At 45.4% G+C, this 16152-nt stretch overlaps 1 protein-coding gene across 8 annotated transcripts in view; it reads right to left on the reverse strand.

Annotated features, from left to right (window-relative positions):
• The window catches only part of AGBL5 (AGBL carboxypeptidase 5), a 1732162-nt gene that overhangs the window by 68671 nt on the left and 1647339 nt on the right, over positions 1–16152 (reverse strand). For 7 of the 8 annotated variants that reach the window (XM_069605526.1, XM_069605530.1, XM_069605525.1 and 4 more), the window contains one exon: positions 9705–9751. The exons of the other annotated variant lie outside the window; for it this stretch is intronic. In XM_069605526.1, the coding sequence (XP_069461627.1) occupies positions 9705–9751 (47 nt within the window). The remainder of the gene's footprint in view (positions 1–9704; positions 9752–16152) is intronic. 8 annotated transcript variants of the gene reach the window in all.

Below are 16152 nucleotides of genomic sequence, written 5' to 3' on the forward strand. Positions count from 1 at the left end.
CCACATTATCTAATTTGAACAGTTTTCCCGAGAAAAATGTTTTTATCGAAGGCTTGGGGACTCATTTATGTGTGATGTGGGGTAGATTACAGAATTCGGATCTTCCACAAGGGGTGAGAGATCTAAATGCTTTGGCACTTTCGAGGGACACAGAGCAGAAAGTACATGGTCATGTTGAAAGATTGTTTGAGTATAGGAGGGACTTTGAGAAAGCACGAGATGAGGATGACGAAGACGACAGTATGTATGTACAGAAACGGTTCCTTCCGTGTCGTAGATCGGCACCTGAGGAAGTACGAATTTGTACCAAAGATGCGATTCGATGGATCTCGGATTCATCGATTCCGCCAGATGAAGTATATGACACGTATAGTCAGTATACAGTAGAAATGCAAAGAAAGGTAATTCAGGTAATGGTACAGTACCTGCAAGAAGAATGTGTAAGAAAGAAGGTTAGTTGCCCCATAGAATTGTTGGGGATTTGTAAAAGGGCTTTTTCGCCCGACACTTCTTCGGCTGCCTTAGCGCTTGACCTGGCTCTGTTGCTTAGTAAGCGGCCGGAGGTACCTATATCTCAGTTGCCTATGAGAGAGGTTCCTCCGACCTTTGTCCCAAAGGTTGAGATTCCCGCCAATGCTGGGACTGGTGAACCCGCTGTAGATATCCCTGCACATTATGTATCGCAATTCGTTCACGTCCCGTTTTCACGACAGAAAGTGACCACTATTAGACAATCAGTTCCCGATATCAGGAAAAACCCGACGGGGTTTTACAAAGAGATATAGTCCGTTTTACAGTCCTCTGTGTTCACCTTAAGTGATATTGACTTGCTATACCCTGTACTCCTACCCGTGGATGTATGGAAGCAGGTTCAGACAATAGACGATGTGCCAGGGTTGGGAGATATGTGGGCTAATATGATAAGGATTGATGGGGAAAGACCAGCAGGTGAGAAACCACCACAGGTAATACTTACTTTGCCTGATAGAATTGTCGCAAAATTAAAAACTATAATTCCAGAGAAAAGAATTATTTGGGACAAGCTTACGGCCTGTGTTCAAGGGAAAACTGAAGGCGCCACCAAATTCTTTAATAGATTCGAGCAGGTATTTTCCGACTTCAGTGGGCAGGATTTGGGTACAGAGTCTGGGAAAAGGTTGTTTGTGGACAGATTTGTGCGTGGATTGTTGCCCGACATCCAGTCACAGATTATGTCCTCTGAGAGCGCTTGGCAGGCAAAATCTCAATCTGAGGTTTTGCACATGGCTCAGTATTAGGAGAACCGTGTTAATAATGAGAAGGAGAAAATAGAAAAGAGGAAAGGAGATTTGAAAACCAAAGTATTATTACAACAAATTGTTAGAAACCCCAGGGGAGGCACGACACAGACCAGAGGTCAGTATGTCCCAAAAGGAAATGCTCCTTTGGGTTCTGTGAATATTAATCAATGTGCTTATTGCCGCCAGGAAGGTCATTGGCGAGCACAGTGCCCCATCCTTCGACAAAGGTCAAACAGTGCGTTTGGGAGTATGGGTAGACGACCCAGGGGCCACCCTGGAGCAGGGGGCCCTGATAGAGGTCAGTTTTTGCAAGATCCTCAGCAACCTTTTTCACGGGAAAATCAGACCTCGAGTGTGGACTCGAGGAACATATTTGATCACCCTTCTGCTGCCTACCTTTCTGAAGAGCTTCCTTCTGACGATACTCTATTTCATTAGGACTGCCCGAAGCAGAGTTTGGAACCTTCACCTATTCCCGTTAATCAGAAAGGCCCCTACGTTGAATTATTAGTAGGGAATAGGAAACACCAGTTTTTGATAGACACTGGAGCACAGAAGTGCTCCATTGATCATTCTCGGGTTCCAAACATTCCACTGTCAGGGCAAACCAATGTTTCCGTAGGGTTTTCTGGTATACCAATTGTTTGTCCGGTTTCTTCACCGGTGTCTGTTTCTTTGGGTCCCTTCACGGACCATTGCCCTTTTCTTCTGACTTCGAACTGTGGAGAGAATTTGCTGGGGTTGAATTTGTTAAAGAAATTGAATGCAGTAATTCATTGTTCCTCTGATGGAGTACGGCTGACGGTTTCACCACAGCAACTTCCTAATTCTCAGTTTCTGATTCGACCTTTACCTCCTGAGTTTACCATTGTCCCGGAATGTTTATGGGCGGTTGACGACAATGATGTCGGGGTACTACAGATTGAGCCCGCTAAGATAGTTTTGAAACATGGAGTTAAACTACCACGCATTCCGCAGTATAAAATATCAGTTGAGGGTGAGCATGCTTTAAAATGCATTGTCTCTGATTTTGTGCATCGTGGAGTGATCGAGGAGATTACAGGTAGTTTGTGTAACAGTCCGATCTTGCCTGTATATAAGAAAGGCGACAATGCAATCTCATACCGGTTCATAATTGATCTTCGTGCTATTAACAGAGTTGTCGCCCCACAATTTCCAATTGTGCCTGATGTGACGACGATATTGACAATGATCCCTGCTACGGCTACGCTCTTCAGCGTTGTGGATTTAAAAAACGCTTTCTTTAGCATTCCAATACATGAGGAGAGTAGATATTTGTTTGCGTTCACCTTGGGGGGATGCTCATTTACATTTACTAGGGCACCTCAAGGGTATACTGAAAGTCCAAGCATTTATAGTAGAGCTTTGAAAGAGCAGCTCGACACCCTTGAATTGCCACCTACTTGTACACTGCTTCAATATGTCGATGATTTGCTTTTGGCTGCAGATTCTGAAAGTGCTTGTAAAGAAGGCACTATACTGTTGCTTGTTCATCTAGCCAAAAATTGTCATAAAGCTTCGCTCAAAAAATTTCAATATTGTTGTCAGGAGGTCGCCTATTTAGGGTACCTCCTGTCAAAGGAGGGGAGAAGATTGACACCTGAAAGAATAAAACACATTTCTGGCATGTCTGTTCCAAATACACAGAAGGAAGTCAGAGCCTTAATAGGTATGGCTTCTTACTGTAGGTTGTGGATCCCGAACTTTTCGCTAGTGATAAAACCGATGTTGGCTTTGACGAAGAAGGGCATTTCTCTGCCACTCCCATGGAAATCGGAACATCAACGATCATTTGAGCTTCTCAAAACCGCGTTATGCTCTGCACCGGTTCTGGGTACTCCAAATTATGACAACGCCTTTGTGTAGTTTGTGCATGAATGTGATGGATGTGCTTTGGCTGTGTTAACACAAGAACACGGAGGGAAGAATAGGCCGTGCGGCTACTACTCCTCTGCCCTTGATCCTGTTGCATGCGCTTTGCCAAGATGTTTGCGAGCTGTCGCTGCTGCTGCCGCATCTGTAAAACAGAGTGAGGGAATGGTCCTAGGCCATGATTTGATTTTGATGGTACCTCATTCTGTAGATATCCTATTGAACAAAACCCAAACGCAACACCTCACCTCTGCACGGTTAACAAGGTATGAACTAATTCTGTTTGCTCCGCACATTCAAATTAAGAGGTGTTGTGTTCTTAATCCGGCTGAACTCTTACCTTTCCCGCAAAACACTGTTTGCGGTGGCGAAGAATTACATGACTGCCTGTATACCACTGAGCAAGAAACGAAGGGCAGGATAGATCTTATAGATACTCCTTTGGACAATGCAGAAGGGGAACTGTTTTATGATGGCTCCTGCTTCAAACTCTCAGATGGTACATCTACAGCTGCTTACGCAGTTACTACATTGAGTAAAGTTGTTGAAACTAAGAGAATTTCGCATAACTCCCCCCAGGCCGCAGAGATTATAGCATTGACCCGAGCTTGTGAACTCTCCGAAGGGCGTATAGTAAATATATACACCGATAGCCAGTACGCCTTTGGGGTGGCTCACAACTTTGGGAGGCTCTGGTCGGAAAGAGGGTTCCTGACCTCACATGGGACCAAGATTCAGCATGGCCCCTTGATAGTGCAATTGCTCTTGGCACTCACTCCCTAGGCAGTTAGCGATCATGAACTGTGCAGCCCATCGTAAGGTCATAGATGATGTGGGAAAAGGGAACGCTTTTGCGGACCTGATAGCCAGGCAAACGGCCACAGACCTTAGCACGGACATGTATGCTTTGAGGGAAATAAAAGATGCTTATATAATGGATGAAGGTATTGGGTCTGTGCGAGATATTCAAACTGATGCCACAGCAGAAGAATCTAAAAGGTGGGCCGAAGGAATGGGGAAACTAGATGATGATGGGTGTTGGGTAGATACATCTGAAGGAAAATGGTTGCTCCCTGATTCATATGTATTGGCAATGGTTACGATGGCACACGGTCCTACACATGTGTGTTCCCAGCAGATCAGGAAAATGTTAGAACAAGTTTGGGTGAATAACAAGATTCTGGAGACTGCAAAAAGACATGTTCGAAATTGCATGATCTGCTTACAGCACAATGTGGGTAAGGGGACAGTAACTCCAAGGGGAAGCTTTGGGCCCCCTTCTGTTCCCTTCGAGGTCATTCACTTTGATTTTATTGAGATGGAACGATGTAACTATCTGAAATATGTTCTTGTAATTATTTGTGCCTTCAGTAAATGGGTCGAGGCTTTCCCCGTTAAAGATGCTACCGCCATGACCACTGCAAAGATTATGGTAAAAGAATTCTTTCCTCAATTTGGGCTCCCAAGGGTAATTTGGTCGGATAATGGTCCTCATTTTGTTGCAGCAATAATTTTGCAGATATGCACAGCTTTACGTATTGAGAAACGATTTCACTCAGCTAGACATCCTCAAAGTGCTGGGTTGGTGGAAAGACATAATGCTATCTTAAAGAATAAGCTTGCAAAAACATGTGCCGATACCAAACTGAAATGGCCAGATGCCTTACCTATTGTATTATTGGCTATGCGTACCACACCTCAAACTAAGACTGGGCTTTCTCCATTTGAGGTAGTGATGGGGAGACCTGCTAACATTTGGGGTCTCCCAAAACCTAAAGCCCTGAGGGAGGTGGAAAATGTATTGCTTGTAGACTACTGTAACCAGCTAACTAAAAACCTTTATTTCATTTATCACCAGGTGCACTCAGCTTTACCTGTACGGTTCACGGGCCCAGGACACGATATACAGCCTGGAAGTTGGGTCCTAGTGAAGGCCTACGAAAGGTCTTCCTGTCTCACTCCTCGTTGGAAGGGACCCTACCAGGTGCTGTTGGTCACCCGGACAGCAGTGCGGGTGGCGGGGAAGAAACACTGGATCCAAGCGACGCATGTCAAGAAGCTTCCTCACCCGACGCCACACGTTACAGAAGAAGCAGAACCCCTCGCTGATGCTACAGTCTCTGATCTTGGAGTAGCAAACAGCGATGTGAGTGCGTCGGAGAATCAGTCCATTTCGTCTCCGCACTTCCTTGAAAAATCACTTCAGGAAAACACTGTTTCAAGCTCTGCGACTTCCGTCGCCTCCGATACGTCGCTTCCCTCAGGAAGTGACGACACCTTATTTTCGGACCAAACAATCTTGGGTACCACCAGGTACAACCTTCGACGAAGAAAATAGAACTACGGCACGGGTTTTCCGTGCATTTGGAAAAAGGAAGTGATTGGAAGTTTTCTTTTGTATAAGAAAGTTTTTGGTGAACAAAAAGGGATTCTGCTGGCTAGGGTTGGGAAGGACTAAGAAATCGCGCGACTGTAGCGTCGCCAGCAACGAACGTTGGGGTCGTCGATTGAGGAACTACAATGCCTGCCACCTCCACTGCTGCTCCCCGAATTGGACTTGTGAATAAGGGGGTGACCAACTTGGACAATGAACAATGTGCCTGGGCCCCGAAAACGTACTGCTGTGTTTTGATAATGATAATTGTTATTTTTGCAATTACTGCTGTAGGACTTTGGTACTTTGAAGAAATCTATCCTCTAAAACCTCTACTACCGACCGAGATTGTACCAACTGCTTTGACTCCCTCTGTACACCTTCACACTCTGTCCCCTAGAGACTCCCAACATAGACAAAAGTATCATAATAACACTCTAATGATAGTAATGAATGCAACGCATGCCATTTTTTAATAAGAGTAATTATTGGATTTGCACTCTTTTACCGCAACATGGGAACAAGGGACTAGGATGGTATATTCACCCTTTACCTTTAACGACTGCTTGCTATGCCTCTCTTAGAGCACTATTCTTTGGCCGTTGGAATGATAGCATCTCAGGGAATTTTGATGGAACTAATTTGAAGGATTTCGAGAAACGTGAATTAACTCCCCTGGGATGCTCGCTTTTTGCAAATAGAAGTAAACCTAATGTTGCTTCTATTAGGCCGTCTGATAAACTGTCTCTTCCTTTTCAAACTTTAGTTTCCTTTAAAATGGCTCCGATAGGCAATAAGGACGCCGTGCCTCCTTCGTACTCTATAAATCATAGCCCTGACTCGGTCCCCTTTTGTGTACAAAGAAATGGCACTCGGCCAATGGGAGATTTTGAAGGTTGTATGAACATTGTAAATTTGACTGGAGAAAACAGGCCTCTGTATGTAGGGGGGCCTGTATATTTTGTTTGTGGTAGTTTAGCATTTCCCTGGTTGCCCAAGGATTGGCAGGGAACCTGTTATTTAGGAATCCTGTTACCCGGGGTATTTGTAGCTAGTACATTGGAGGTTTCTAAGGCTCGCCCACGGCGGAACAAGAATGGAGATACCCCTGGGCAAGTATTGGGAGATATAGCAAAATCAGTTGTGCCCTTTTGGGGACAAATAACAAACTCTGAGAACATTAGGGGATTAGCAAGGGTACTGGAGAGAACAATCAACCGGACCACGGACATACTCTACAATATGACAGAACAAAAAGCAATAAGATTGGTAGCACTCCAAAATCGGATGGCATTAGATGTCATTTTGGCGGAACGAGGTGGAGTATGCAAATTGGTGGGGTCCGCTTGCTGTGTTTTCGTACCAGATTCCTCGCCGACAATTTTTAAAGCAATACAGAACTTGCATATTCTTAGTTCTGAAGTACATATCCCTGTAGGAGATTGGAATCTTAGCACCTGGTTCTGGGATTCTTTACGATCTTGGGGTTGGAAGGTGCTTTCTGTTATTTTAGTTATTTTGGGGATCCTGCTATTCCTTTGTTGCTGTTTTCAATGTCTTCCGAGTATATGTGGAATGCTAGGGGGATGTTGTGCCCAAGCAGCGAGCACAATAGGGCATAGAATGTATGCCCCAGATACAGCATCCAAAGAGTTTGTGTTACAAGAGGTTCTGATGAACGACCTAATGGCTATAGATATTACAGACAATGATTCGGGATGTATGGATGACAGTACATGGAGTTATTTGCAAAAGTATTAGAAATGATATTAGCACTTGGCATAGGCCAAAAGGAGGGTCTGTTGGAATTGAAATGATAATATGCCTCCTATCGCAGTATTTGAATGTGTATTGGCCTATGCCAAGTTGTCTAAAATATCAAGTAAATAGACTCCGCGGCAAGGTCTTGACCTTAATGAAAAATTGTGTAAGTCGCCATCTTGGATTTAGCCGCCATTTTAGGTTCTCTTGTAAAGTGGAAGTCACCCTGAACATCAAAATGGAGGCCGAATAACATTTTGAGGGAGATTCTGGCCGTTGTGACCTGCGCGCACACAAATAATTAATATGCCTGCAGGCCACTTGTCGGGGTCGCGAACTGAGACCTTGTCCTATCATTGACCTATGTGTAAATGAACAACTGTATCAGCGGAACTGATCAAAATGCATACATTATAGGATTGACCTGGCAAGGAACCCTAGGCCTGGTCCCGAGAATGATTAACCCGCGAGGGGGTTGGCCAAGGGCTGGATAAAGGATATAAAAGCCCAAGTATTCCAATGTACGGTCTCTCTACTAATGCATCGAACCTTCGTTGAAGTTCGTTACGTTACTCTGAGAGCCGAATAGCTATCCGTTTGTCAATTGACTTTTGGTAACTGTTGTAGCTTTTAAATAAAACACTTGTATGTCCTTTGTAACCTGTGTTGGTGTGTTCCTTTTGGGCTTCCCAGCCTCATATCAATTTCTTTGTTTTCACAGGGGGGAGGGGCGGGCTAGGGGACACTGGGATTGTAGTTGCACCCAAGTGGTGCTTGCATGTTTGTTGTTATGTAAAACCAAAAGTGAAAAACCAAAAAATAAAGTTTAAAAAAAAAAAAAAGATTGTTTGACTGGTAGACTAGTTCTCTTGCATGCTTTACAGGTCCAAGGACATGTGCCCGGAGAAGGAGCATACATTCTGCTTTATGCTCTAGAAAAGAATGCACCCACCATTCGCAACACCTCACAACATCTGCTGACCATCCCTATTTCGCGCTTTACCTCTAGGGGAGATGGGTGTTTCTCAGTATTGGGCCCTGGGCTGCAGAATAATCTCCCCATCCTTGCTCTATGAACTCTCAGGAAATCTTTTACTTATTACTATACAGTTTTTGTCATACTCCACTACTGCTTTCTATGTTTCAAATGCAGTTAATGCTGCCTGATACTCTTATGTTATGCCCAATATAAATTACAATAATTCAGCCCATCACACAGGTATATATATATATATATATATATATATATATATATATATATATATATATATATATATATATATATATATATATATATATATATATATATATATATATATATATATATATATATATAGATGGATCCTGTGTGCCCGGATTGCTCACTGGCAGTCACTGCCCTCTCATTCCATGCATCCATTCAGGGAAGGCACTCATTCTGTGTAAATACCTGCATCAACAATCAGACTCACTGGCAGTCACTGCCCCCTCATTCCATGCATCCATTCAGGGAAGGCACTCATTCTGTGTAAATACCTGCATCACCAATCAGACTCACTGGCAGTCACTGTCCTCTCATTCCATGCATCCATTCAGGGAAAGCACTCATTCTGTGTAAATGCCTGCATCACCAATCAGACTCACTGGCAGTCACTGCCCTCTCATTCCATGCATCCATTCAGGGAAGGCACTCATTCTGTGTAAATGCCTGCATCATCAATCAGACTCACTGGGCCTCATTACGACCCTGGCGGTAAGGGGTTAGCGCCATCGTTAGCTGCGCCGACCCCTTACCGCCAATCACGAGTTCCCTTTCCGCCATGGCGGATTTTACACCTGCTTCTAGCGGGTGTAAAAAACCATGGCGGTAAGGGAACTTGGTGTTAATTACGCCACCGTAATTTACGGTGGCGTAATTAACGCCTTCCCCACTCCCATTATGCCCTATGGGGCAAAAATGGGAATGGGGAAGGGTAAATGGGGATTGGGGACTTACCGCCCCGCCGACCTCGGAATGGGGCGGTAAGTCCGCCAACCACCATGGCGTAAACGTAGTTTACGCCATGGTGGTAAAGTCACGGCCCAGGCGGTAACTTACCGCCTGGGTCGTAATGAGGCCCACTGGCAGTCACTGCCCTCTCATTCCATGCATCCATTCCGGGAAGGCACTCATTCTGTGTAAATGCCTGCATCACCAATCAGACTCACTGGCAGTCACTGCCCTCTCATTCCATGCATCCATTCAGGGAAGGCACTCATTCTGTGTAAATGCCAGCATCACCAATCAGACTCACTGGCAGTCACTGCCCTCTCATTCCATGCATCCATTCAGGAAAGGCACGCAATCTATGTAAATACCTGCATCACCAATCAGATGAGTAAATAAATAACCCACAGTTGCAATGAGCAATATTTACCTTGACTGTGGCAGAGACCTTGGAAGGTTACCCTTTTGGTGAATATTCTAAAAAAACAAAAAAAACAATTGAAATACACTGAATAATTAAGTATTTGACAAGACACAGTGGAGCACATTCAGAGGATGCAGGCCATGGAGAATAAAAGCAACGTGTCCATAAACCTGGTCTTGGTGTTTTACAGCAGGTCTGTATACATTTGAGTATCTCCCACTTCACTCACTTATTCTGGATTTTTGCAGGTTTACATTGTTGCAGCACAGTAGATAGGCATCTTAATATTTTCCTGAACTCAGAATATTATCTCTTAGGCCTGTTTAAGAGGGATTTTCTTTGCCAAACCGAATAGAGCAGGATCTGTTGGTTTGTAGGGGTTTTAAATTCAGTGTACAGGTACTTGGATACTTGGCTGACTGTAGAGATGAGAGGCGCATCTACAACCCCCAGGCATCTAAGCAAAAATTCATTAGGACAAATAAGTCACTGTTTGCAAGTTAATTGGTGACTTTTGAGGGCACATGTTCATATACATCAAGACCAATGCTGTGAAATTGATGGGGATTACATTTGTGCAGAACATTTTGCCACATATCTTGGTCGAATGTAAACCTGCTGCACATTCGCGTTTGAGGAACCAGTAAAACCCGACCAGTGTTCCATGTGAAGCCTTTAGTTCCAAATGTTGATCATTCAGGATCATTTGGGAGAGCTGTGCAATAATTGCGGCATCTGTACCACTTTACCTCTAAGCGGGATGAATTGTGAACGTGGCACGACCACCACACATTAGGAGCAGAGAACATGGCAGAGAATGAGCACTTATTCAAGCTTGCGTGTTTGGACAAATGACAGTACCTAGAGTTCTCCACTGATGCAAGCAGTTCTACCTTTGGGTACATTCTTGCAAAACCTTTATAAATAACTTTCATTCATGTGAATTGCATATAAGGCAACACAGTATGGACAACCGCAGGAACTCCTCCTTCTAGCCACGCCCATCAACATCTCCAAACTTGGGGAACAATATCGCTAATTTAATATTGACGGCAACATCATAAAAGTCGCTAGTGAAGTAAAACACTATGTTTCTACTTAGATTCCTCTCTCAACCTGAGGAAACAGGTAAGCGCCACTGCCTCGGCTAGTGCCTATACATGCAAACTCATCCGAGCTTGCAAACCCTTCCTCTCTACAGAAAGCTGTATCACCTTGGCCAGAGCCCTAATATTATCAACAATTGACTACTGTAACAGACTATATCTTGAGGCCAACAAATACATCACAAAAAACTGCAGATTCTGCAAAACAACGCTCTCAGGGCAGCCTTGAGCATTCCACGCAAACAACACATCTCTTCCATAAGAAGAGACCATAACTGGCTCTCGATCAAAGAAAGAATCCATCTTAAAACAGCATCCCTTCCCTATACATTCCTCAATAATGCCACCCCACAATACCTCTCTGCCAAATCTGCCACGAAACAACACGCCAGACTTACCAAATCAGCTAGTCTGAGCCTTCTACAAGTGCCCAGATACAAACTCCAAAAAGCTGGTGGGAATAGTTTCCCCGGTCCTGGCTGCCCAACTTTGGAACTCTCTCCCCTACTAATACTCCAACCTGTACTATATATATATATATATATATATATATATATATATATATATATATACATACACTTTATCCTTGTGCTCCGCCTGTATTATAATTACTGTAAAAATTCTGAAACTGCCTTAGTACATAGTTATATTTTTTATTATCTAGATCACCTGTGTAATTAAGATAATTTATTGTAAAGTTTATCCATGCATGTGTAACCAGGAATTTGCCTTATATTGCACTGCGCCTAGATACCTTCGGGTCAGGTGCGGAATTATAAATAAAAAAACCAAACCAAACATATATGCTTTACTCATTTCTAACCATTGTGACAAATCCTTGGATGTCGTCCCTTCTTCCGTAAGGGGGTGGGGGGCCTTCCCATGGGGTCAGGGCAGTGAGTCCACAGTCCAATAGTCTCCCTGGGGATGGCACACTGAGGGAGGACACCTGGGGAGGGAAAACCCTTATGGGACAAAGGATGATATTCTGGGGGGAATGCGGTCTAAGTCTACCCCTTCACAACCTCCCTCACCCTCTTACCCTGTACCGGATCCCATAGCCCCCTACATTTCCATGTACTTGTGAAAGGTAGACACTTCCACTTCTTTAACAAGTACTGAGACGAGAAGGAGTAGGGACTACCCATGTAAATTCCACCACAAGACAGATGAACAAGAACACCTCTGACTCACTGGGAGTCCTAAAGATCAGTACTGGGACGAAGAAGATGCATGGAGCAATACAGAGTGCCCCCGCAGAACCAACATAAGTGGTCTAGACAACTTGGAATAAGTACTGCGGTGACGAGGAGAAGCAGAGCCATAAAGAACCATAATGAGCAGTCTAGTTGTTGACAGATACTCATTGGTCAATGTAGAGTAGTAGAAAAGGAAGAGAGACTCAGGGAGCCATTGTCTAATCCTCCCTAGAGGAGCTGTAGGAGTCAGCACAGTGCATGAAGGTGTAGGGAAGCAGACCAAGGCACCAAGAGGGGAGCTGGAAGGACCAGGGCCAGTCCAGGGTGGAAGGACCAAAAGGTGAGCTGGCAGAGAGAAGCCCCCGGTGTTCTTGAAGCCTGGAAGTGTGTGAAGGGAAGACAACGCTGCCCAGAGGAAGATTGAGATTGCAGTGTTCCTGGCCGGACCAGAGCCCACTACAAGGCTGCCTAGAGGTAGTGGGAGCACTCTGGGTGGCTGGTGGGAAACTAAGATGGTGCAGTCAGCATCTTCATAGTCGCAGTACCTGGTAGGCAAGTTAACCAGGTCTGTCCCACAACAAGAGAAGCTTAAGCGTCTGGGACCCACCAAATGAAAAACATCACAAGTGATCTTCCCAGTGGCACTACTTGGGAGGAAAGGGCCCCAAATATCCAAAGGCAAAGAAGAGGGGTCTGGGACCAACTGCTACATGAGAGTAACATGAGTCATCTTCCTCGTGGCGGTACCTTGGAGGAAAGGGCCCAAGTGCCCTCACGCAAAAAAGAGGGGTCTGGGGCCCATTACATGAGAACCACACAAGTTATCTTCCTTATGGTGCTACTTGGTAGAAGAGGGCTCCAAGTACCCGCACGCACAGTAGAGGGGTCTGGGAGCCACTCCCATGAGAAGAAGGGAAACCACAGACAAATTTACTAATGACCATGCTTGCCAGGGAAGTGAGCCAAGTTGGCCCAAGCAGAAGCAGAGGTCTGGGACCTACAAGAGACTTTACAATTGGGAGGGAAAGCCCAGGGGAAGGTAGTCATTCCCAGGCATTGTGAACTGTATTGTTTCCTTAGAAACCTGAGAAAGATCAGGGGAAGGAAGACATTGGGGGTCATTATGAGGGGGGCGGTAAGGGATTACCGGCACCGGTAAGGACACCGGTAATCCCTTACCGCCCAATTCTGAGGTCCCTTAGCGGGTCCCTCCAGTAACGGCTGGTCTGACCAGCCGTTCTGGACGGGACCTGTTAAGGGACCTCAGAGCTAATAACGGTACCGCAATTTGCGGTACCGTTATTAGCGCCTTCCCCATTCCCATTGAGCCCTATGGGGGCTCAATGGGAATGGGGAATTGTTTGTTCAATGGGGACTAACCGGTCCCTCTAGGGTCGGAATGGACCGGTAAGTCCCCATTGAACTAGACTAGAGTCGGTACCGGTATGGGAGGCAGCCATGGAGCTAATTACTCCATGGCTACCACCATACTCGGAATGACCCCCATTGACCCTGGTGAAGGGAACATTTGTGTTTTGTTTTGGGAGAACCAGAGAAACGTTATCTGGAGGCAGTCATCCACCTAATGCAGAGGAACCTTTGGAAGTCAACTTGCTTTGCCGTTAGTGGAACTTTGTTGACCTCTGAAGGAAAAGGATTGCCGTCTGAGAAATGAGAGTCATTCTGTCAGGCGGAACTACCCTGGGAGAATCTGGGTGCAAACCTGCTGTCTAGAAGAAGGGAGTCACTCTTCTGGACCACCAACCTTTTTGTGTTTGTTAGAGTCGGTTTAGACTGTAAGGGACAGAGTTAGGTTTTTGAACACAGGACATTGGACTTCATTGGTTTCGAACATTCTGGCAGGAGCCTTAGTATTTACGTTGAGGCAGGGAAACCCCTCTTAGAATTAGGGATAGGTAAGGTTTTCCTTTTCTTTTTAAAACCTAAATAAAGCTGATTGTTTAAATTTGCCACCTGTGCGTCAGTGTCCTCACTTCCGCACACCACCTTAATCCTGACCACCCAGGTATTTTGTGTACCCCTTTCTGCTCAAATGTTAAATGTAGGGTCATCAATGGTTTGTTCTAATAGCAGAAATCAGTATCCTGCATTTTTCAATCAGATGCTACTTAAGTGTGGACTGCACTAGAGCTCATACTTAAATGCAATCCATTTTTAATGGCTATTGTGACAAGTTGTGAACTGCATTGCAAAACCATAGGAGCCCTGAGGATGCAGATTGCTAGACCAGTCTACCAGAACGGCTGTGGTATAATGCTATAGATATTAAGAAACCCTGCTTTGGGATGTTAGGTAGCTTAAGTATAAATTAAAAAATGCAAATCACCAGAGTACATGCAGTGGGGGTGCAAAATTTGCATTCACCACTGGCTAGTGATAATTGGCTCTTGGCGAGTAAGAAACGGTGGGCTGTGTGTATATGTATAGAATGAAGATGGTGAGTGACTTATTATGGCTGGCTAGTAGCATGCAACTTGAAATGTTGAACCCGGTTATACGATACTGTAATACATTCGATAAACTACGATTAAGGTGAGTGTATTGATGTGTCAAGCTAGGCCCAAGGTTGTATGCAAAGATGGTCTTTTACGATTGATTGTAAATACTTTAACGAGTCATGAATTATAGGAACCATTTCTCGGGTTGCAGCTTTCTTATCCGATTAAACGGGACCCCCAGGATATATGCTCACTGTTTTGAGACCCTTACCTGATTTTTGGGAGTGAGGTATTTTTAACACCTGGTGTTGGGGGAGCTGGTACATCCTTGAGGCTACTAGTTCTGGGGGACACTGTCCCCCATTTAAGTCTATTGTAGCACTACTGCATGCCTTCTTGGAAGTCCCTCTGGTCCCCACTGGATAACACTGGCTGTAAAGTTCCATCCTTTTCTTTGACGGTGGAACCGGACCATAGGAATCCTGACTAGGGTCTCCCTGCAAGACTTGGATTGGTATGATATATGATATGATATTTTATTTGTATCGCGCTCATACACAAGTGTGTCGGAGCACAACGAGGCAAGGGAGGACAGAACAACGACCTTGCTATGCCCAGTGACACTGAAAACGTGCAAGTGCAGGGGAGAGGGAAGGGGGAAAGTGCAAGGGAGAGGGGAGGAGTGGAAAGTGCTGAGCACGGGATAAAACAACAACTGGTAGGGCAGCCAGCAGGGCGGCAAGTGCAAGGTTAAAGCACAGACAAGGGATGTCTAATAAGTGCAGGTAAGGGGACTGTAGGGTTACAGATACAGACACAAGTGCAAGGGTTGCCAGGAGGCAGTGCGAGTGTGTGGCTGGGTCCGAAAATCAGAGGGTAACCAGTGGCCCAGTGCCGAAGTAGACAGGTCAGGAGAGGAAGAGCGAAGGCAGAAGCAAAAAGGAAGGTCTTGAGGTGCTTCCGGAACCGGAGATGGTTCTCCTCAAGTTTGAGAGGCGCAGGGAGGCTGTTCCAGATGGAGGCCCCAGCCGAGGTAAGAGATCTACCCCAACTCGTTGCTTGGAGAAGCGACTGACCCTGAGGGAGGGGGAGGTGGAGGAGCGAAGAGCTCGAGTAGGAAGGTATTTACGGAGGGAGAGTTGAATGTATTTTGGAGCCAGGCCCCAGAATGCCTTGTGGACAATGCAAAGGATCTTGAATTTAATCCTTGCAGCCACTGGGAGCCAATGAAGAGATTTCAGGGCTGGAGAGATACAATCCCAGGGCTTGAGGCCAAGGACAAGTCTCGCAGTCCTGTTCTGGATGAGTTGGAGAGGGCGGAGAGTCGAAGCAGACAGATTTAGAAAGAGGCTGTTGCAGTAGTCCATCCTAAAGAGAACCAGAGCTCTAGAGACAGTGACTATATGGAGAAGGTTGCCATCCTTGAAGGACTTCAGGGGAAGGGTACAGATCAGAGGTACGCCCTGCAGAGGTGTAGAAGGTGGTGTGGACAGGGGCAACAACATCAAGAGTATCAGAGATAGAGTAGAGCATGGAAAGGGCTGTGTCAGGATGTGAGTCAGCCAGAGGAGGAGGGTGGGGGGGGGGAGAAAGCAGCAGCGAAAGCCTCAACTGAGACACATTTCATGGGTCGGATGAGAAGGTAGGTGGCAGTGCTGGAGTTGGCTTGGCCTGGGGGGTAGAGAGGGAA

This window comes from Ambystoma mexicanum, chromosome 4p (genome assembly GCF_040938575.1).
Source record: "Ambystoma mexicanum isolate Mex_15411 chromosome 4p, UKY_AmexF1_1, whole genome shotgun sequence".
Classification (NCBI taxonomy): domain Eukaryota; kingdom Metazoa; phylum Chordata; class Amphibia; order Caudata; family Ambystomatidae; genus Ambystoma; species Ambystoma mexicanum.